Source organism: Adelges cooleyi, unplaced genomic scaffold, assembly GCF_023614345.1.
Source record: "Adelges cooleyi isolate 19-005CV unplaced genomic scaffold, UGA_ACOO_1.1 ACOO_flye_CR_arks_rails_tigmint_CR_PRNA_248, whole genome shotgun sequence".
Taxonomy (NCBI): Eukaryota; Metazoa; Arthropoda; class Insecta; order Hemiptera; family Adelgidae; genus Adelges; species Adelges cooleyi.
Genome location: NW_026095913.1, coordinates 821,353 through 846,328, shown reverse-complemented (window position 1 = coordinate 846,328; position 24,976 = coordinate 821,353). Strand labels below are relative to the sequence as shown.

General features: G+C 35.4%; 3 protein-coding genes across 4 annotated transcripts in view; 2 read left to right on the top strand and 1 right to left on the bottom strand.

Moving 5' to 3' along the window:
• Positions 1-24,976, bottom strand: part of LOC126837403 (trans-1,2-dihydrobenzene-1,2-diol dehydrogenase-like) — a 284,532-nt gene that overhangs the window by 117,359 nt on the left and 142,197 nt on the right. The gene's annotated exons all lie outside the window — the stretch shown is intronic.
• LOC126837382 (uncharacterized) lies at positions 699-1,880 on the top strand. The gene has a single exon (XM_050571289.1). The coding sequence runs from the start codon at positions 699-701 to the stop codon at positions 1,878-1,880; it is 1,182 nt and encodes a 393-aa protein (XP_050427246.1).
• The window catches only part of LOC126837404 (homeobox protein orthopedia-like), a 29,243-nt gene continuing 19,548 nt past the window's right edge, over positions 15,282-24,976 (top strand). For both annotated transcript variants that reach the window (XM_050571317.1, XM_050571316.1), the window contains exons 1-2: positions 15,282-15,687; positions 19,932-20,401. In XM_050571317.1, the coding sequence (XP_050427274.1) occupies positions 15,645-15,687; positions 19,932-20,401 (513 nt within the window). In that variant the 5' untranslated portion in view covers positions 15,282-15,644. The remainder of the gene's footprint in view (positions 15,688-19,931; positions 20,402-24,976) is intronic.

Sequence of the window (24,976 nt, the reverse complement as noted above, 5' to 3'; positions counted from 1 at the left end):
AACATACATTTTAAAAACAAAAGAAACACCTAACATTATGCCTTTGAAGTTAAAACATTCTCTATTCTATATATATATATATATATATATATGTGCCATGGACAAACGTATACAGAAGTGAAACCCCTCTTTTTTTTTAAATGTTAATGTTGATTTAGATAATTTCATAAAATATAAGTCAACATTTTTGTACAACTAATTTTATTTATAAAAACAACAAAAAAAAGACAATAATATATTGACATTCTATAAATATAACATACAAAATTAAAGATTCACTTTCTCGCAAACTTTTGCAACGTTACAAGTTGAAATATATAGGTATACATAATTATATTTGTTCGCTATTTTAATTTGCTTAGTTTTCTATTTTATGCGTCCTACCAAAGTTATGCATTTTAAAAATGACTAATAAAGTAACTATCTGTACTAAAAAAGTATTTATTTTTCTAGAATTTTTAAAATTCATACTATGTACTTCAAAATTGGTTAGTTGTGTATTTTGTATTTAGCCAATCTTCGGTACTTAGGACTTGATTTAGTTCAAAATGTATATAATATATTTAAGTGGAAATATTGTCCAAAATTTAAATACCTAGGAAGTACAATTTGTTCCCAAGCAACCGTTTTCGTTGTTGTAATACAATACATTGTTGTGTGTACAATAATAATACTAGGTCCATTAAAACAATAAAATAATGTCTTTTTCGTCGACTGCAAAACGTATTGGCAGTGACCGCCTGAAAGCGGCCGTCCGTTTTGTAACCGTCGGCGTGTTGACGACGGCCGTAACGTTGTCGCCGGCCGTTTCCGGCAACGACGCTTTTCTGTTGTCCGGGTCGAACATGGACTGGCCGTCGGTGATCGAAGAGAGCGAGGACATACGCACTGGCCGTTTCATCCCGCGCAAGATCCTCATCAGTGGCGTACAGATGGACGAAACCCGGGCGTACGTGACCATGCCGCAGTATATGAAGACGGGTGTATCGTGGTCGCTGGGCGTGTTCCGGTTGGACCCGATGGACTTCGAACCGGCCATCCAACCGTTCCCCGACTACAAGTACTACGGCTCGTGCAGCGACACGTGCATCGTCAACGTTGTGGCTATATTCTTGGAGAACGGCGTGCTGTGGGCCCTGGACTCGGGCAAGGTGAACACGATCCGCAGGCCCATACCCCTGAGGCCGCCGCAACTGTTAGCTATCGACCTGAAAACGGACACGGTCGATCGGGCCATCGACCTGCAGCCGGTCACGTCTAGCGAGAGCACACTGCAGCACATTGTGGCCCAGCGGACGCTGAACGGCCACCTGTTCGTGTTCATTTCAGATGCGACGCGCCGCAAAATCATCGTGTATAACGTGAACGCCGACGCCCTGCACGTCGTACCACTACCCGAGGCCATGCCGCCGGCGGCCACCACGTGGAACGTGATGCTGCACCTCTTCACGGTGAACAAGGCCGGCAAGAGCTTCGTTTACTTCACGTACCAGAAGAGCCCCAAATTGTACGCGCTGGAATCGTGGTCGAACGAGAGCATCCAGTTCGGGTCCATGGTCGAGATCGGGCTCAAGCCCACCGCAATGGTATTCTTCAGCTCGGACGGCGGCACCAACGTGTACTTCCGGTTGCCGCACAGCACGGAAGTGTACGCGTGGGACGCCAACACGCCGCTGGACATCGCGAACTTCCGGCTGGTGCACCGCTCCTACCTGTACCTGACGCCCACCGCCGTCGTGGCCGGCTGGCGGGACACGCTATGGTCAATGGAGTCCAACTACGACGAGTACGTGCTGTGCAACGTGGACTGCACTGGACCCAGAACGTTGTTGCGGCCCGTCAAGACCACAGTCGACGATTGCGACAGTTACATTCTATAGAAAACGTGATCGCTATAAAAAATCAATATTGAATAGATCTCTATGGGTCATCGTCCAGAAATCTCTGTATCGCCCCGGAAAGATCCAGCCAAGTCCGCAATGATTTGTTGTTATGCTATTTTCAGTTTTTGTAGTAGTAGTAGTTTTAAATAGTAAATATTAAGTTTACCCGTAGTATACTTTTTGTGCGTTTTGCTTGTTGCATTTACCTCCAACCTATTTACACCTACCTTTTGCATTCTTTAAAAATTGCGGATTTCTCACATAGAAATTATTAATTAACCAAAAATAATAATAAAATTGGTATTTCATACGTTGAAATTTCCTGTTTTATGTGTTTTCCGCTTTTTTTAATGCTTTGTTTATGTTTGTATATTCATTGTGGCTTGACATAAATATGTTTTTCTCCTTTAGATTATGACTGCTAGCTATTCTTACAGCTCTTGTGGTCATGGTATGAAGTAAACCCATTAGTTTGTGTAAAGCAATGGTGTGACTCTGTATGTAAATACCTATCGGTGTGGGTCTTCTTCCTGTAGACCCCTGTATCGAAGTTCCCTTCTGGATTTTTTCTGACTGGCACGTCCAAAAATGGAAGTTGTTCAAATTGCTCAATCTCTATTGTGAATTGAATATTTCTAAACTCTATGCATACTATTTAAATGGCTTAGGAATTTCTTCGCCATGTTGCCATTGTACAAATGTGTCATCCACTTATCGAAGCCACATTTTAGGTTTCAAACTGCTGCTATCTAAAGTTTATTCTTCAAACCATTCCATCAATTTGTTTATAAATGGTGTCTTCGTATGTAAAAATTGTTCATTTGGTACACATCTCTAATAATTTGTGAAGTTTTTCATTAAACCATTTTTTCTCCTTTATAATTTCTAACGTGGCTTCTACTGAAACCATCGTGAACAATGAAACCACCTTAAACTGACCAGGATATCTCCGCATTCCCATTTTGTTTTTTTTTTATTAAGTGCGTTGAGTTTTTTGTGTATACTGTATAATGTGGTTTTTTCTACTTTTTCCTTCAATATTTTGGCCTAGTGTCCCTCTAGATTGTAAGTTGGATAGTTAGAGTGCAAAGAATCCAAGACGTCGGCTAAAAACCAGTGATATGGATATTTCCGAAAAATCATCCATACATTACATAACTATCTGTAAAAAAAAACATATTTTTATTATATATTCATTCATTTTAAGAGAGGCTGTTTCAAAGGTTACTACATAAAAAAATAATTACCAAAGAAATGATGAGCAATAATAATATTAACTTAACATTGTGTTGACATTAGTTTGTTGTTTTTATTAAAAATGTTTCGGTACTTGGAGATATTATTTTTACATTACATTTTATTAGTTCCTTATTACTATCATTCAGAAAATAAAATGTTTTCTAATTTGAATTCACTACCTTCCAAAGAATTACCATGCAATTATATTTGTTTTCTTTGATAAAATTATGTTTTTTATCGTTTCAATTGAATAACATAAAACACTTGGTATTTTTTGTTGCATAAATTTATATATTGAAAGTGGATTTTTAGGTGTTCACATATTTGTTGGCTTTATGTAGCTCTACGGGGTAAAAAATGAGAACAATTATTTATTAATAAGAGAATTTGTTGAAAAAATAGTATTCTGCATATTAAAGCATATTTTGGAGATAAGAGATTATTTTTAAGAGCATTTTTTTAACATATTTTACCAGTTTTTAATGGAATGTTTAAAAGAATAATTTAAAATTTGATTAGTGCATAACTAACATCAAACTTGGAACTTTCCAAATAACCTCAAAATCCGTTCTTTAGTTATGAGCATCTAATGTCTAATATATATTTTTAAATATAATAAATTAGTGGAAACGAATTCCAAAAAGTAAATAGTAAACGTAGTGCACGAAAACTTAAGTTAAATACAAATTGTAATATTAAATATTCACTTAAGATTATGAATAATAATATATAAAGTATTTTTATATCATTGATTCCTAAATATTTGGCCATTGGTTTAGTGTTTAAATTTAAGTGGTCGAAAATGGGGAAATCGATCGTTTCACAGTGTTTACTATTATAATTATACTGCTGTCGATAAAATATGGCCGACTTCCATAAACCTACAAAGTGTTATTTTCTGAACAAATAAATATAAAAATACAGTTTCATATCTCAAGTATTATTGTAATTATCTGGATAATATAAAGTGAATCACGATACGCCATGTAAGCGCGCCGGCGCTTACCTATTCAGATGCGATTTTGTTTTATAATAATAACAAATATTTAATAATGAAATAATTTTATTTCGGTTGTTAAAAAAAAAAATGTATACTAAAATTAAAATAGTCAAAATTACAATGCTACATCGTCGTATATAAGATAAATATGTAACACATGGTCGAACCGTTTGTTTTTTTTCTTCCTTACGATACGGCTATATAAAACAGTATAATCAAATTTTTTTTAAAAATACAATAAAACGGGATATACGGCCGCCGGCAGCTGTATGGCCTCCAAAAAAATAATGTGTTGCTGCAGCCGACAGCCTAAATTTAGTGAACTAGTACGTTTCGTAGGCGTATTGGAAAAACCGTTTTATAACATCGAAATCGACATAGTACAAAAGTACACTGATGTATGTTATGAAAATGTCGGCTCGTTTTAGATTTTTGTGCACGTCTTCCAGCTTTTCGAGCTCAGCACTTGTGCCGTACGTTAAATGTTGGTCGAGGGCGAATTCTATGACTTTCCGGAAGATGCGCGAAACGTGTTCGCGGTCTTGGCTGGTGGCGTCGCACCGTTCGAACAGGCAACAGCTTTCGGTCAACTGCTCTTTGATGGCTTCGATGGCGTTGGCTTTTCCCGCAAAAAAAGCACTAGCGTCCGCGGTGAAAAAATCGATGATCTCCACCAGACGAACGTCGTCTCTGAGACCAGTCACGTCGGCAAAGGACCCGGCCAAGTCGTGCATTTCCTTGTTGACCGCTTCGACGGTTCGGGCGTTGTCGGCCAACGTTATGTGGGTCCACATCAACCGCAACATGATCATTTTCATTTGGGTCAAGTACAGCAGCTGATAGCGCCGTATGCCCTGGAGGCCGTCGTACAGGTTCGACGGTGCTCTCGCCTGGTCCAAAGCCGTGGCCAACGCGTCCGACCCGTTACCCCAGGCGATGGTTTCCACGCAGGCGGTCTGGAACAGCGCCATGTCGCGACTGTAGAACATACCGGCGTTAAGGTACAGCCGGTTGGCGTTGATTTGCGAATAATCGTCGGACGACCCGAATTTCGGATGCCGGAAGTGCAGCTCGAGGTATTCCAAAAATAACGAGTAAAAGTCAAAGGCCAGGTGGTAGTCGGGAGTGGGGTCCCCGGCCAGATCCGTGTACGTTAAGTGCAGCGCACAAGCGGGGTCGGTCACGTCGAATGCGCTGCGGCCCCGGCAACGGTCGGTCGCCGACATCAACCCCAGCTCCTTGGTCATCGTGCCGTGTATGAACACGCAAGCCGGTATCTCGTCGTCGACCGAAATATACTGCCAGTAAGTGCGGAACTCGTGAACGTACAAGTAGAACAGCAACATATGATAAACTCGCCGGTCGTTGTTGTCGATGTCGTTGAGCAAGTTCAGCATTCCGCAGGCACTCGGCGAGAAGCTTTCCATGGCGTTCGCCAAATGATCCGTCTCGGCCGGGCTCAGACTGTCGTATCGTTTCAGCATGATCGCCGTAACCCGCATAAACGACAGCGATATGGCCATCACGTCGCAAGCAATGGTTTCCGCTTGGATCACGCCGCTGGTTTCTACGGTTTCCGACATTGAGTAGTCGCTGGAATTCGAATCGTCCGAAGCCGCCGTCCTTTCCGAACAGTCACCATGGTCGGCCGTAGAGTAAATTTGAATGGCGCGGCCAAACAGCAAAGCCACTAGAAATCCACAGCGAAACATGGGAATGCACTACCTTCTCTCGCAATTTAACTAACTATAATGGTCGGACTATAACGATTTCGCGAGTCGATTCCGGAGCGTTTGCTGTTTTTTGATTTTTTTGTTTACCAGAATATCGAGCACAACAACAAACGCGTTTCCAAAACCAGAACAAATATTGTCGACGCAGCTTTTAAAACAAAAGAATACCTACTTACTATTGTATTTACTTTAGTTGTACTGCGACTCATAGGAATATTATGAGTTGGCCGAAATCAAAACTCGTGTATCCCAAAAATAACAAAATGAGTCGGTAACTTTGTGTAATAGGATTTCTTGACGGCGAATCCGAATCCGAAACGCCAGAACGAGTTAGATATCGCCTAAGAAGTAGTGGCTAATATAAAAACGGATTTGGACTCAAATGCTAACCTAAACCTATTAATGTGATTTTTGGTTCATGCTAGTTATGATTGCACCCTACTCATACAATAACTTAGGTTATTAACAAGGTTATGCACAGTTGCCTAAAACTCTCGTGACACTTTCAATGAGAATTACAATTATTTTAAACAAAAGCATCGTCAATTGTTTACCAACAATTATTAACCCTTTAACTAGTCTTTTATCGACAGTCCCCCCAATACACCATTCTCTCTAAAATATAATCTACATGGTTTTTTATTTTCTTCTTAAATTTTATTCTTATTTATTTTGAATTTGTGTTTAATTGTGTTAATGATAATATAAACTAAATAAATTAGTTAATATCATTAATTTACTGTATTTTTTTATTTGTAATTGTCGAGCTATAATATTTTTTTAAACGGAAGCTCTAATAAAAAAAAAACCTAGGACCTTTGTTTATCAAATTTTCCATTTTCCGATTCTCTCTTTATTTGTATACCGTTCACTCAACGTTATATAGGCGCGTAACAAACTGTTGAGACAATCGAATGTGCTCCAAACGATACTGCAATCGTTAGTCGTTACGGTCATCGGTCGTTGTGCTTTCAATAGCCTACCCCCCCCCGGCTATATGTGTAACACATAAAAATACACTGGACAAAAACTTGCTCTATTAAACCGGGTTGAAAGTGAAACGCGGACGGTAAGTGTAATTGTGTTTTCTAAATTGATCGGTCATTTCCGTGTGCTTGCCGAACGCGTAAAACGTGCGGGTCTGTCGTCGAATAGTGTTATTATATTTGAGCGGCATTAACGTTTCTTATATATACATACATATCCCCCCCCCCCAAAAAAAAGTGTATATATTATTATTATTATACTACTCGCCGCCCTCGACCGGTAATGATCTAGCAAAAGCGAAAACACCCTTTCAGAATACACCGACTAGGAAGGCAGCGTGCAAGTAATAAAATCTAACGTACTATCTAACAAAGGTGTTTCCTGCTTTTAAAAACACACCGCGATATTAATGAAGTGCGATTCATTAAGTTCATTTATCAACGTCTTAAGTTTAAAAAATCTCACGCCCTTGCAAAATATTACACCACAACAGCTGCAGCGCTTTGCACATCGTTTAGCCTATAATATTACTATGTACAAAAGTCAACTTAACCGCTGAACGGATATTGTTTGATATTTGTAACAAAAAAAAAATAATAATAATAACAATAATAAAACATAATTACTTAGTGTAAGCAAAATAACAAGCATGATAATTAAAGTACAATAGATTACCTCAAGCAATTAATATTACACCGTTAAATTTTAGTTTTACAGTTTACACACTATACATTCTACAATATATTAAGTAGCCTGTATGTATTAATTACGGTAATTTATTCAGTTTTACTATTTTTGTTTATGGTCGGCCAATATCTATCAGTGGCGGCTCGTGATTATGTGTGATGGTGCACCCCCTAAAGAAATAACGAAATAGTAGAAATAATATATTTGATTTGATATTTCATGTTAAGGAATATGCTATGTTATACAATATATTACATTAGAATATGGTAGATTTTATAATATATATATATATATGTGTATATATAATATAATGTATAATGTGCAGGGTAGTTGCGGCGCGACGGTCGACGTGTGCTACATTGTGAATCGCAAACAGATAGCTCAATGACTATCAGTCATTGAACACAGTCTAATATAATCTTAAGCCCCGAAAGTAAAAAAAATTGAAATATAGTAAAAGATTCCATACCCATTCTACGGTCGAAGGGTTAATGAGGTATGTTTTTGTTTGAACAAAGTCCTGAATAGATTATTAGACGCTTTTCTAACCAATTTATTATTATAGAAAATCGTTTGGTAATGAATTCCAACAACATAACGGAGGATTTATAGTGTAGCCAGTGTTCTAGTGAACTCATCCTCAAAAACTACCCTCTGTACTATCAAATTCTAACATATCCTAGAGTACCCAAAAAGTCAAAAATATTATGAAGCCAACATGTAAGTATTGAAAAGTTATTACCATACAACATTGTATACAAACCAATGGTAATTTGAAATCTCTAACGTAATTAATCTGTTAGTGGCTAAACATTTTTGCAATAGTACTGTTATTAAGCTACTATGAAAACAGCTACGCTGAACAAAATATATATTATATATAGTATTTAAAAAGTAAAATATAGTTTTATTTGACTATTAAACAATTAAATTATTATCAACGTATGAAAATCTACAATTTAAATAAGAAGTAAAGTTTTATTTCTCGGCCTTTCAAAGAACCTTTTGTGTACGATTTCTGACCAAAAATTCATTAAAAAAATAATAAGCTTTAAGCAAATATACATTTTTTATTTTTATAATTTCTTACTGCTATGAATGTCAAATTAATGTAGACAATAATGTTTATAAGATGATCATAAATAACTCAGGCGTTATTATAGATAGTTATATTGTCTTAAAAGCAAATATTAATATGTATGTTACTTATTGCGAAAAAACTTAAAACCACCCGTATCTACGATTTGTATTAGTTAAATGTAGACATAATTGTAGACTTTGGTCCTAAAAATACTGAAAACATTTAATGTTCTAGTACAGTCGAATTAAACAATATCATATTATAACATGTTCACTCTCTTCAGGTGTGGTGGCGGTGAGTGTTAAAAGATTTGGAATAAAAAAAACTCAATGTGTCAATAATCGGGTCAAAGCCTAATGGTGACATGGAGATAATAGGCTTTTTAGCAATTATTATGACTGAGTTTGAAAATAATTTTGGATGAGAAATCAATGGTATTATTATTATAGATTAGTTATCAATGGTAAAAACTATTAAGTATAAATATAAACCATATTTTACACAGTCAAATATTGTGTTACATGATTATTTTTAGTGTTAAATATTTAAATTGAAAATTGATAATATAAATTGCAGCGTTATGTATTGTACTTTTGTATTAAATAATTTTAAAATAAATGTGCACTATTCATACAGCCATACAAATAATAATTAAATTAACATTATTAAATTCATTTAATAATGACTATTTTAACTATTGTTAACGTTTTCAATCACGGTTAATGTTTTTAATCGTTATTATTCGAAGACATAAAGACGATTTCGTAGTAATATCTAAACACTGTACTCGTTACTTAACTATATAATGTAATAATAATAATATGACTGGCTATTATGTTATACCTACTATCAAATGATGCATATAAATCAACGGTCGTGACGACGGCTGTTGTTATATTGTATCCATCAACTTGTCTTAATTTTACTGTGTACTTGTTTTTTTCTTATACATTTTTGTGTCTATAAAATTTAAATTGTTTATGTAATATTTTTCTTGTTTTCTATTTCCCTTGTAAGTTAATTAAAATTAAAAAGCATGTCTCCAAAAGCAGTGTCTTTTGCGTACAATGTTCCCATAACGCTTTTGAACGTCGGCCGCCAAAAACTAGGCTTTCTGGCTAGCCTCAACCGTTGGGTAAGTCAATGGTTTCGAGTGTGTGCAATGCCCTTAAAGATGAACTGCTCTCGGGAACACATAAAAGCCTAGGCTGTACGGTCCCATTCGAAGCCACCGACGTCAAACAGACGACCGAAGCCCAAAGCGGCGACGTTGCCCGGCCCTCAGGCCCGCCAAAACGCGACCGGCCGAGGACGCGGTGGCCCGCTTCGGCCAAACCACTACCACCGTGGACGCCGAGTATAAAGCCAGGCTCGCGGGGTTAAAGGCCATCTCTATGAGCCTGAGAAGAAAACCAGGTTACCCGGACACATATCCAACGATAAAGGATTTCATTATTTGGGTTTTTAACATACCTTTGTGGCTTGTACCTTGTACCCCCATACCTATTTAATTCGCTGTAATTATTTATTTGATTCATCTTAATATTATTGTAATTTCTTTAATGTTAATCATTTTGTATAATTGTACTTTCATGTTTCCTATTTGTTAATTGTTTTTATGTCGTTACCATGTTATGTTATTCTGTGCAAATAAAAAGAATATTTTTCATGATAAATAAATGTTCTATTTCTTTGTATAGATTAGAAATCCTCACATAATATTGTGCATATTAATCGAGTTTTATATCGATCTTTAAGCGGTAAGAAGTGCGACTAATCGATTGGCGTCAAAAAATTAAGCTAAAACGCACAATTTCTTATTAGAAATACAATGTTAAAATTCTCAGTTGCTGAAAAACGTACTATTATTATCTATATCACGAGCTTAGAATTTTTAATTTCGTTCTGGTCTTCTTTGATAAAACATTCTGATGTTATGGTTCTTATGTTTAATTTTTATATCTTGATTGGATTGTTATTTTATTTTTAATATAAAATAAATAAGTCAGTAGTTTGTTACCAATAAAATTCAGTTTAAGATAACTCTTAATAAGTACATTTTTTTAGAAATTGAGATCTGCAAATGTCCGAATTTTGACTGTTTGTCCAATTATTACAATTGTAAAACAAATACTGTTCTTAAAATTCTTTCCAATAGCCCTGGATATAAAATTAATTAATCAATATACTATCAAACTTAAACGTTACCCATGCTACATTTTATTACAGTGTGGGTTTATATGATTTTAGTTCAATTTTAGTATTAGTAGAATTGTTTGAAGGTTTTCTTTATTACTACCTACAGCGCAAACCGAGGCCAATTTATTATGTATTATTTTTCAGTATACCAGTATACAAATCAAATGTATATTATGACATACTGTGTTTCTGTGCGTTTATAGCTAAGTTAAAAATAATTATACTATGCTCCGTCCCAACCACAGAATAATAATAAAAAGAGATAAACTAACATATTAGATCGCTAACTAACACCTAATACTAGCTTGTATGCGATAGTGAAGTAAATAGAATGACTAAAACCAGTATGATCACACAAAAGAAAAGGAAATTCTTCGTTGTTCAGCGGTTGGTACTCTGCGTGATAAAATAAGTTTTTACCTCCGTATTGAACGATATTTTGTTTTCCAACTGGGCAATGGGCAGACTGAAGTCCTACTGTTTGCGTCACATTAAAATTACTATAGCCACACCCTGGTCTCCACTGTATTGGATTTTTTTTTTTTAAATACTGATATCATGACTGGTATTATTCCTTTGTGCTTTTACCTTTTGATTTTTCATCGGCAACCCGCAGATATCTGGTACACATTGTACAATGTACGTTTTGTACATACTATGTAAACAACAGTTTTGTCTCCTACTGAATAGCACGAACCCCACGGTCTTAATAATATTATGCCGCGTACCTACAGTGTTATTATATTTTATCATTATTGTTTTCGGCCGTTATTAAAAAATGCCATTCCGGACGCCACCCGGACGAGTGAGTTTTAGATAGGTACTTCGATAAAGGGTAGGTATGTATGTATATTGTGTACAGTATACATACAATATAACTACTCTAAAGTCAAGTGTTCGTATGATAAAATATATATATACCTATGCCTTTACGATGTCGAGTCGTTGCAGGAATCTGCAAAGGCAAAGCAATAACAAATAAAATATAAAAACGAAACTTTGAGCTTCAAACGGAAAAACATAATTTTCGAGTTCCGAGAATATTTTCCTACCGAACCGAAGAGTACTTTATATTGGGGATCGGGATACTCGGAACCGCCGTTAAGGGTGTACCCGTATATTAATAAATGCGAGTAGAGGTACATAATATACACGCTGTAGCATTATACCTTTATGCTCATGCCGTACACGGTATTTATGCGCTGCGGCGGAGAGTGAGGTCACGTGCCGGCGACGGGGCACGTGTTCCAGGTATACAGAGCGCGTAATTTGATTTGACGTTGTACGTTAATTAACGAGCACAAAGGCCGGGCATGTGTAGTAAACGGAAAAGGCCGCGCGCAAAGGGACGATTCTGTGTAGCTTATATTATTATAATACTATATACCCGGAAAAAAAATTTGATTAAAATCCAAATTGATAGCGTTCAAACGTAGCGATTCGCTAAAGCCCGACCGTTCGAGAGTACTTGCTCGCAATGTTCACACTACATATATATATATATATATATATATTATTTTTTATCAATAACAAAATAATAGGTATATACCCTCTACAAAATGTTATGTAGCCGTAAAACCATGATTACTTTCCGATTGTCTGGAGGCGTCCTCGTTTAAGTCGGTGTATCGTCAATTTAACTGTCACACAGCAAAAATGAATTTTACAAATCTAATATTTTATAAGAACTGTTACAGTATTTTTAAAAGTGTAAAAATATTTAAAAAACATATTTTGACATTAGCACCACAAATGCTTTACCAATCGACCGTTATTTTTAAACATTTAAATTTATTGTTTCAAAATGTCAAGGAAATATATTTAAAGCGTCCGAGTTATTAAGTGTTTGATTAGGAAATCAGGAGTCAAAATATAATTTCAATATATTCTTTATAATATTTAAAAAATATTGTAACAGTTATTAAAAAGTATTATAATTTTAAAATATTCATTTGTTGTGTAATGGAAATGTTGATCTCCTTTTTAGTGGTTAGGCGCGGAACCGGAAGTATTTGTGTATCAATTATGTGTTCTTAAATTGATTTTGTCACTAAATCAAGGATTTCTTAATGTAGGCAAGCTATGTATAATAAAAATAGTTAAAAAAAAGTTTAAAAAATTCAACCCTTTCTTGTCAAACGCCCAGAAATGTTTCATATTTTTCAACTCTAATATAATGCACGTTGTAACTTTTCGAAAAATAGTTTAATTAAATTCCAAATTTCTTAAGGCCATCCTTTTTTTAGAGCACTATAAGAAAATACTACAAATTGTGGGAAAATAATACAAATTCGCATCGAAGTATTTTCCAGTGATCGTCCTGACCCTATTATATTCTCCGTCACCACTTTAGTATGTTTTTGAACTAAAAAGAAAATTAATATTACCCAAGTTAGGTATTATTTTATCCAGTTATCTATCGTTCCGTGAACATATCACTCAAATCTGTAACAAAGCCCTTCGGATCTTCGGTTTTTTAAAGCGCAATTGTTGGGAGTTTAACGATCCAGTCTGTCTCAGAGTCTTATATATAGCGCTAATTCGTTCGATTATTCAATATGGTTCCATCATATAGGGCACCTCATCAAGCATGGTTAGTAGATAAGATAGAAAGTCTTCAGAGACGTTTTTTGCGAATCGTAGCTTTTAAAACTGGAAAAGTCGGAGTCGATCTTGATACAGTTGCTGCTGAAATCGAATTAAATAGTCTCGCTCATCGTCGTCGTATTTTTGATGTTGTTTGGATTTATAAATTAATAAACAACCAAATTGATTGTCCTGAAATATTACAAATCATTCCATTTAATGTTCCTAACGTTACGTTAAAGATCTCTTTCCACGTTTTACATCTCTCCTTACCGCCAAAATTATAGTGTTAATGCTCCGCTCAACCGTATGTTATTATTGTGTAACTCGCTAGAGAATATAGATTTATTTAACACAACCTTAACCAATTTAAAAAAATGTATCAAATAAAATAACTGTTATTTTAACAATCAGTGTGATTTTCAAGACAATTTTCTAATAGGGAATTACGCGATACGATCAAACAAACTATATCACGAAATTGCTTATGCCACGAAAATACCTTCCTTCACCCTATATATATATATATATATATTTTTATAGAGTTTTACATACATACTTGCAATCTGCATACTGCCAAACTATACATTATTTTATAATAATTAATCATAGGGTGTATTTTGCACAAAATTGCACATTTTAATAAAATTTATAATATTAAATACCGCACAATAATAACATTGGTATCGGAATACCCACAGATATCGACCATGCCGTCAGCAGTCAAAAGTAGTTATACTTTGTCATCTTTTAGTTGGATTAAGAATTATTTTTTAAAAATATTGACCACCTGGTAACAGAGGCAACTACATATAGTAGTTATATTATATGAGCATATGACCCTAAACGTTACAATAAGAAAGGGAGACATTGGAGTACCCTGGTCTTGGTGGCGTGCCCCCGGGCGGGAAGAATGGGGATTCCTACGCCCGCGGTCCGAAGAAAGGGAGACAATTCATAGTTTTTCGGGGACAAAACGTAAGCGTCCGAAATTAAGGTTTTTTTTTACCAATTACTTAATAATTACTGTTGAACGTGTACCGATAAATATTTGCAATAATGCGCATTACATCATGCGCGTGGTATTATTAAGGATTTCAACTTCCTTTTTAACACACAATAATTTTCTGGGAATAAAAGTATACAATGTACAATATGATATTATTATAATATTTAATATAATAACATGGCGAACGCTTTTTGTAGGTATATTATAATATAAAACTAATGTGAATTTGATTTGACTTTTCCGTTTTCTGAATATTTTTCGCTTCTCGGTATTGTTTATTATATGATGTCGCTTGTCGAAAACAATAGCCGTTCTAAGAAACAAGCCTTTTGAGCGTAACGGATGAACGAAGTAGTCGGAATTTCTAGGGGGAGTGAGGCTTTTGTTGGTGGGGGTGGGAGGAAGTATTTCCTATCGCTTCCACTTAAAGTACGGTAGACATTGTATATAAATAAAATATTTTATTTTAGAATGTTTATGGAAGAAAAAAAACACTTGCATCATTCGGATACTATTAATATTATTATTATTATACAGCACGCAATGAGTGTAATAAATTCAAACGGAATTCCTCGTCTACCGAGTACAGGTAGTAATAATCGTTGGTAGTATAAAAAAAAAACCGTTCGTATTCAATTCGAGTGGTTCTGCCTGTCGCGGCGGTGAGTTGCGGAGGGCCCGCGAGGCCGGGCGGTGACGGTACGGGCATGCCGCGGTAGCGCCCGCCCACGACAGCCGCCGGTTGGTCCAATGGCGGCCGCGCGCCGGATGCTGTTGTGCCGCCGCGCGTTAACGGACAGCGGAACGCAGCCGCCGCCGCCGCCGCGGTAACGGTAGCGTCGACGTTATTAGGACATACACGCGCGCACGCATCGCACGTCCGTCCATCGTACACGAGTCGCAACTGCTCGAAATACGTACGTGAATGCTTCGCGCGCGTGTCCGGCGTAGGTGCGATACAACTGTTTCAATTTCGGTCCGTTCGCGTAAGACCCGTTACGCGTAGCCCCGGAGGTCGTGCGGACGCCTGATTTTTGGCGGGCCTCAGACGATGACCACGGCCTGCAGGCCCTCAGTCTGGGGCGGAGTGCCCTGACGCGATCAACGTCGGTTTCGATCGCTAAACGCCAGCAAGTCAAGCGCTGACGTTTAAAATTTCCGGTTTTCACCCCAACCTAAAAACCGAAAATCCGCAACTATTCTGTCGTCGATACCGTTCAGGCCAGGGATCAGGCCGAACATGCTCAACAACATAAGCATAATCGGTCCAAACATTGTTGGCGGTAAGCGTACAATACTCATAACCGCAGGTTAAGCACTGACTATTAAGCAAGTTGAAACTATTACTGTAAATTAACTTCCTAGTTCCTGTAACTTGTAAACTTAAAGATAATTTGTTTTTGTCCTCCATGTTAGGTTTTTTTTTTAATACAGTTTCGCTCATTATTTTTTAATAAGACAACAGTATGTAATTAATAAACATATAGCCGCTTCAGTGATTAACAAACGCACTTTCAAAGTATTAATCTAATAAATTGATCAATTATTCAAATAACTAATACATAATATTATCATTGTCAACATAATTTATAATGACATCAAGATGTACATTTATAATTGCCTTATAATTTATGAATGTTTCATAATTTTGTGTATTGTATTCCCCTTCTTGAACCACCTTTTTGGTTCTCATTACAATATTGTTACTCTCGTGACCTATCTAATATTTTCATTTTTCATTATATAAAAAGAGTATTCTATTAAGCTTAATTAAACAGTGTTTAACACACTAAAACGAATTAGTTTTTAAGTGTTAATAATTCAGCACCAATATAATATAATAATAATATATAATAACAATATAATATTTGTATAATATAGATGGATTATATTATTTAGGGTCTAATTTTGCTTAATGCACAATAAAAACCAACATTTTTAATATAAATCTGCCCTCATTAAAACTATATTTAAAGATGTTCCTTTTTCCTAATACTTATATTATTTTTTATTTTTAACATGGTTGATAACACTATTGTTGTGCTCCGTCCCGGGTAAGATGTTAATAATACATTTTATATTATTCTAGATAAAACAATAATATTTAATTTTATATTTTATTATTGGTTTTTATAGATATGTAATTTGTTTACAAAAACCTTGCAAATTTACTCAACAAAATAAAAGTTTAAAAGAAAATGTATAGAAATAAAACAAATCGCTTAATATGTACCTAATTGACAATCGTATAACTTATTAAATACTAATACAAAATGTATAGTTTTGATAGTTTGCTTTAACACAAATGTAGGATTAGATACAACCATCAAATGTTGGAAGAATTCCATGTAGAAACTGGCTTAAGACAGGGTGATGCATTGTCCCCTATGCTATTTAATATAGCACTAGAATATGTAGTAAGAGCGTCCTAGAATCAAACACAGTGGTTAAAATCCAGAAAAATACAGCAGTAACTATAGTGGCATATGCTGATGATTTTATGATCGCAGCTGAATCAGAAGCAAATTTAAAAACGACAACATCAGACCTAGTAGAAAAAAGTAAGGAAATGGGATTAATTATCAATGAAAGTAAAACGAAGTACAGGATATTATCACGCAGAACCCACAACCAAACGGAATTAGTAGTAAGACAAATGAGATTTGAAAGAGTAGAAACTTTTAAGTACCTTGAAGTAGGACTGGACGCAATCAATGGTGGACACAATGAAGTACAAAGAAGAGTAACTGCAGCTAATAGATGTTTTGGAATTCTAAAAATAACAATGTATAAAGTACTTGTTAAGCCTATTGCATTGTACGCATGTGAGGCATGGCCCTCAACAAAATATGATGAAAAAAAGTTAGCAATATTTTAATGGAAAGTACTAAGACAAATATTCGGCCCTAAAAAGAATGATGAAACCAATGAATATGAACGTAAAACTAATGATGACTTAAATGAGCTATACAACCAACCGGACATAGTAGCAGTAATGAAGAGCAAAAGAATCGGATGGGCAAAACTATTAAAAAAAATAACCTTATGGAAACCAAACAAAACGAGACCCCTGGGCCAACCAAGACAACGATGGCGTGACCGTGTACATCAAGACCTAAGGTTGATAGGAGTAGAGAATCCGGAAGAGATGGCAAGAGATAGAACGGTGAAGGGAGGTGGAGTTGCGGCAAAGGGCCTTAATGGCCTATATTAAGCAAAAAAAATATATATATTATATTATTATTTGTTTTAACTATTTTAAAGCATTAAAAGTTATGGACGGAAATAGTCGATTATTTAAGTTGGAAAACTTCAAGACTCCTACTAAACTACTACAGCCAAATTAAATTAAATAGGCGTTATTATATTCTTTAGATTCGTTTCAAAACTTTGATTAAAGCAAATTACAAGTGATAATTATGTTATTGTTAGAAATGCTATAGAAATTATAATAATTTTAAAAACAAACTAAACTAAAATGGTAAGTTCATCTATATTTTAGTCTGGTTCTCGCAGCCTATTCTAAATTACTAAATATATAATAAAGAAACGATAATAATAAAATGATAAACTTTTAATAAACTACTTAGTCATTTTATATTATAGCATACGGTTGGGTTAGTTATTTACAATGATTTAACTTATTAGTTGATTAAGATTTGAAATGTTGAGTTAATACACAAAATCTCTACTTAAAACAAAATCTATTTTACCAATTTATAGTTTATACACGACATGTTCATAGTAAAAACAACTACTGTAAATTATTAAAGCACAAATGCTGAAAAATATTATTTCTTTAAAACAAACATTTCAAAATGAATATATTTTTTTATTTAATAAAAATAATAGCAGTTTATTGTTTGCGCATTATTTTTATTTCAATTCGAAAGGCCCTTTTTCGTTTTTATGGAAAATCTAATCATATACTGATTCTTTTGGTAAAATAGACTGAGAATAGAATAAAACCATTACTCCTTACTATTTCCTAGGTGTCATTACAGTTCTTATTCCATTTTGCTACAAAACTTACCATTTCCAATGAACAACAAAATGATACATTGCAAACTGTCATGCTACAAAACTGACCATTTTCCTAATAAATATTATGCAAAACGTCAATTTTCCATAATGTTCTCATACAACAGCAGTTGTAATGGTATACCCAACTTATTTTCGACAAAAAGGACAATTTCCGGAAATGACACCTTTTATTTAACTACTGACACATTTTATTCAAAGCATCATTTTTTCCAAAACGGCCTTTTTCCCGAAAAAGTAACCGGGTTATTCTTTTAAAACTGCAACACATTTTTATATTGAGCCTGGCTTCTGTTGCTATATTCGGATTTTATATGTATCAAGAAACATCGAAAAATTTCCAATTGCATATCCATAGACTTACATAATTAAGTTACATGACGCGTGAATAGCCGCTATGTATTTTACAGTAAATTGGCTGTACTTAAACAAAATAATGGGATTAAAGTTTATTTTTTTTTTAAATTAACTATGTAATTCATTAGATTCATTTTAATTTGTAACTTATTCAATAAATCGTCATTCAAATTACCTTAACGGAGTTGATAATATAAATATTAACTTGGATAGCTTTATAGTATTGTAAGCTGCCCTTGTTCAAACTCTTACTATGGAGTAATATTTCTTTGAATAATAATTGTAGAAACATGTATATGACGTCTAATGCTATATTATTGAATAGAATATAAAATTTGCAATTCATTTTTTTTCAGAGATATTAAGTTTTTTGTCTTTCCTGAAACATTTTAAAACCTGGCATGTTCCCTTTCTGTTTTTAGTGACTCACGTATTTCCTGCCCTACAAAACACCAGGCAAAGAATGAGAATCCAGTGTTGTTAACTTAGGCTTAGAATAAATGTTGATCGGTGTCGTTTAAAGTTTTCTTACAATTTGCTTGTTATTATGGTCTAACGGTCGAGTTTTTTTTTTTTTTTTGGGGGGGGGGAGGGCCATAATACAGTTCGAACAAAACAATACAATATCTATATAAAATGGGGAAAAAAACTAATAAAAAAAATAATATTTAATAAAACAATACCGCCTGCACACGGCCGGGTCATCGATCGGCAATACACCGGCATGGCGGGCGCATGTCTGTTGTCCGCGCCGTTGTCCAAGGGTTCACACCTCGTCCGTCACGTTAACTTTACACCGCCGTTGATTATATTAGAAAACTCGGGTTTTGATAGGACGGCCGGTTAAATTTAATTTGCAACGGCAAATTACCCCTTGTGGCCTCCGTACGGCACACACTTACTCGACACAACAATATAATCGTACCAACCTGCGACACGGACGTTCAGTCTACGGCCTAACCGCACGTCGGCCATATATGCGGTCTTGTTTCTTTTTATCTATCTCACTAAAACCATAATAGTTATAACACCGTTCTAAATTGTATAGGCTAAACAAATAACTGGAAACGTTAAGCTTTAACGGGGCTTGTTCGTTTTTGTTTTAATTGTATCTATCACTTTCGTTTAGGTCACAAAGACTTCGATGGTCTTAAACACAGATCGTTACACCAGCTGCAAAGTGGTAGCGTCGCCGGGAGTGGACACGACGTCGGTGGCCAAGGGCCGCTGGTCGGTAGCGGCGAGAGCAACAACGGCCACCTGGGCAACGGGCCGTCGCCGCCGCAAGTGGCCTCGGCCAACGGCGGACCGTTCCGGTTGTCGTGCGGAGGATTCGAGCTGTCGTCCACGGGACACGGGCTGGCCGCCGCCGCAGCTGCAGCTGCTGCTGCAGCGGCTGCCAACGCTAACAGCCACTGTGGCCACGGCGGCGGCGGTGACGATTCGGGTAAACCGAACAAGCAAAAGCGGCACCGGACCCGGTTCACGCCGGCGCAACTCAACGAGTTGGAACGGTGTTTCAGCAAAACCCATTATCCGGACATATTTATGCGGGAAGAGATAGCTATGCGCATAGGACTCACCGAATCCAGAGTGCAGGTAAGCAGCTTTGTTTTTATTTGTGCTGAACATTGGACAGTAATTCTTGTCAAAAATTCTAAACGGGGACACTTTCTCAATGAACTTTTGATCTAATAAAGTACATTTCGTGTACGATTTACTGAAAATTAGAAAAAAAATTTACCAAGTGATCAAATTAACGTAAGACTTTCGTTTCCTCGGAAAATAATTGAAATTATATAGTTTTTTTAACAACTTTTTATTTGTGTTATTTTACAATTATACAAACCCTAAAAATTTACCGTTTTTGTTATTTTCTTGGAAGCCCTGTCAGTCACGGTGCTGAACGATATCTCTATAGACCTATAGACTGTATGAATTATAAAGAAATCGGTCCAGCTGTTGAAAAATTATCGTGGATTTCCCTAAAAAAAACCATACATATCATATTATGACTATGCTATCTCGGCTTCGGAGCTAATTTAAATTATTTTCATTTAACTTTTCATCTGTTAGCCTTTAGTTATATCATAGTAGAACTGTTTAAAATGTATCCCGTGGAGTTGAGTAAGCTGATGACCAATATTGCATTGTACCGTGTACGCCAAATAACTCAGACATTTTATTATAATACATTCAAATTTAAACATGCTTAAGCATTTCACTTACACCATATCCATATCCTTTACTCAGACATTCTCCAGCTTTTCCAAAAACTACTTTATAGGCTCGGCAGGATAAGTAGTCCTCCCAGACCTCCCAACTTTTTCTCATAGCATTGCCTGATCAGCCTATTATCCCTTGTGGTTTCTTAATCTTCTACTAAAAGAAAATTCTTCTTTTGCTCGTCTAATTGCTGGTCATAATCTCGTCTTCTCCTTTCTCAATCTCTCTTAATTCCTACCCATTCTGCACATTACATGATAAATCTATTATACGTGATTTTCCCATCTTCTTTTTCATTATCCCACTGTCTCTTCTAACAAAAATATTCTTTTTAACTTTCTCTCCACAATATAGGTATTATATAACACCCTAAACCATCCAATATCCATAACTCTCGTTCTGTTCCCTTCATAGCCTCCATCATTGGATTTATTTTAGACGCTGGCTATTCGATTTAATTTATATCAGTTATATTTTTAAACAGACTTACAAGCCATTAAAGGCGATAAATAGATTGCTTGGCCGAAATCTCATTCGTCTCCCACGACCGGCTGTGAAACAATTATTTTGTATTTTATATTAATTTTGTAGCCCGGTCGTACGTCGGTCGCCGGCAACAACAACGTTATTGTTACGTTATCGTCTATTGTATTGTAAATATTGTAATCGTTTCGAAACGCAATAACTAAAGGCGCGCGCTGACTGTCCGTCGTTTACACGACGGCCGTGCGATTTTGTATCTGTTTTTGAACGTCTCCCGCATTATTGTTGTTGTTGTCATTGTTGTGTGCCAAAACGGCACGGCGGCGGCTGCTGCGGCGCTAACGTTATTAAGTCGGCGGTGCCGGAGGCGTGCGCGCGAGGCCCGTCCCCCCGTCGTCACATTTTCGCATGCGTACACCGTTTTTACTTTCACCGCCCATCCACCCGGTCGCCCACCACTTCTGGGTTTTGTTTTAGCGCTCCCCTCGTCGTCGTAAACAGTGATCAACGCAAATCCCCGACTGTTTATCAAACTCAGATAGTCCCCCTCTCGTCCATCCCCTCCTTCTACGCCGGCAGTGGGAATATTTCGCTCCCCTCATTTTTATATACACCCGGAAAATAACTAAGAAAACGTTTTTTTAATCGAATAAAGAATCCAAAACAAAGTTATCCATATCGAATTCCGTCTTGTGCACAAACTTCCCTAAAGGCAACACCAAAATGGAAGTTCTCGCGATTGTCTGGCAAGGTCCAAGACGGTCGCGGAACTCATCGATAACTTCTATTGAGCAAGTACAGCTAGTGAAGAAAAATCCTTAGATGGGCTGCTCAGTAGAATAGGTATGGTTTTATATTGTATAGCCAATGGCCTTGTGCATACTTCAGAAGGGTTGCGTTAAGAAAGTATATATTGTATTTTATTTTTTAAATAACACGAGTTAAAAAAAAGTGTTAGTGTGGTGAGATTGGAACCCGTAATCGTACAAAAGTTTGTGTACATTTAAGGTTACTTAGATTCTCAATTTCAATACTCAAGCTGAGTACATAGAAAATAAGAGTGAACTGTATTAGATTTTCCTTTGTAATTTGATCGGTCAGGATAAGTGAATTCCATGCCAAATCACCTGATGTGTGTGCGAGTGAATTTTTGAAATGCCTCAAATTTACATATCCTATTCAGATAGTTCCATAAAACTAGAAAAGTGAAGAAAAACATTTTTAAAACTTTTGGACTTAGTCGATGCTATATTCCCAAAATTTGTTGTAAAAACTCCAAGTTCACGATCACGTTACTTAATGACTAATTCTGATATCGAAATGGAATTTTCACTGAACAATTTTAATTTAAATGTTCTTTTTCATAATATACTTGAACACTTTTTTGCAAACTTTTAAGTACTTAAAAATTGAAAAACAAATTCAAAAGTTTTAGAATTTTATTTAAATTTATTACTAACTCAAGGTCAACATTTCAAAACTTTTTTTTATTCTGATACATTATACTATACTCTTTTGATTCAGAACTTTTTTTTGAAATTTTTTTTTTATGATGTACAAGTAACCTTAAAGTTTTGGCATTTTATTAAAAAGTACAATACTTAAGAGCCTATAACTTTTTATGCCATGAACCAAGTTAACAAAAGTCTCCATTACAAAACTGTTACCAAATTTTCTACATACATATAAGTAAGTGCTTTAAAAAATTCAGAATTTAACTTGTATTATTTTTTCAAATAATATAATTATCTATTGTTTAGGGCGCCCTTATGAATGAATGGACTCAAATATACTTTTAAGGCGTCTATAAATAAAATCTAACGTGTATAATATGTATATTAAATATACGTTAATAATTTATCTATCATTAGTAGGTTGGACAGCTGATTTAAAAAAAGTTATACGAATAAGATGGAATTTTATGATACGAAACTCGAGAGTTAAGCAGAACAAAATTGAAAGTGATTCAATGTTGGAATCAATGTTAATTTTTAGATGTATAAAAAAACAATCAAATCGGTTTCGTTTAATATTATGGCAATACATTATTATTATACAACATATTGCTGTTATGACAATACAATACAAATGAACAAAAAAAGGTTTATATGCTTAGTGATTTAAGCTGAATATTAACTAAAATCAACTGTCTGTTGCAGTTTCTTTTATTCGGTGTCCATCAAACTTTGCGTCCCACGAGACAAATGTAGTCTCTATTCATTTTAACTCGGGCGCGCCCCCTAATGGATCCGTCCTGGTGACAACGTTTCACCCCATTACACGATACGTACCACCAGCTTGACTTTGATTGATTCGATAGAATTTTACTAATATTTTTTAATTAAAATTCAAATCAAAAGACATAATACTATCCATGCGAAGTTTATATATTATATACAACTACGCAAGCCAGGAATACTTTTAAAATAATAAAAACTAAAAATATAATTTACAAATAACATGAAATACAATATTTAATAATATCACATACTGCGTTTAACATTGGTATTCAAAAACCAGAAAACAAAATAATAATTAAAATAAGCACACAGTTATGCATTTTTACATATTGAATATATATTACGGTTACATTAAAAGCCTAACGTCGGTAATGCTAATGACCAATCTCAATTCAGCGTTAGGCGAGGTTATAGACTAGATAAGGTTAAATTTTATAACCGAATGGTTACAATTCAAATGTAAAATGTACCATTATTTTAATTGAATTGCATTTCCATTTGTTTAGGCTGTTAACCCCACTTAACTTTTGAGGCTGTAAATTTCGTTATAAATTAAATCATTATTTTCCGCGAATAAGTTAACTTCTTCACCCCTGTAATCGGGAAAAAATTGACTGGTTTTTCAACTTTAAACTTTGACGTGTTATAACTTGGCAAAAAAACAGTCGAATCTGTATATAGTATAACCTAGTACAGTTAAACCCGTAGAATATAAACCAAGTTCTGTGTCTATACCAATACAGTATAAACTAAGTACAGTTTAAACCAAGCACACCGTAAACCAACTGACCTGACTGTACCAGTGCAGTCCAAATCAAGTACATAATAAACTGGTACAGGAGAAGTAGGTATAAAAGTAAGTTGCCATGTCCACAGGTTCTAATTGAATTTCATCATTCGGATCAATTCATTTGACTCTTACGACAGCACGTTGAAATCACTTCAAACGTTCGGATCGGTTTATTATAAAACAACTACTCGTATACTTGTGCACCACTTGGACAAAGCCAAAGCTAAGCTGAAGAATAATGATATAATTAGTGACGGTTTGTTGAAACGAAGGCTCAAAATTAATACCAAAATTCAAACGCTTTTTTTTGCACAATCTGGACATGCACGAAAAGCTCAAAAACGAATTACCCCTTTGATTCGGCCCCCTTCTTACACTACGCGCAACAGTGGTACAAATTAGTACTATGTTAAAGTTGTCCGATGATCTGCATGT

Coding starts and splice junctions, on each gene's coding strand:
- LOC126837382 (XM_050571289.1), top strand. CDS start 699: ATGTCTTTTTCGTCGACTGCAAAACGTATTGGCAGTGACCGCCTGAAA.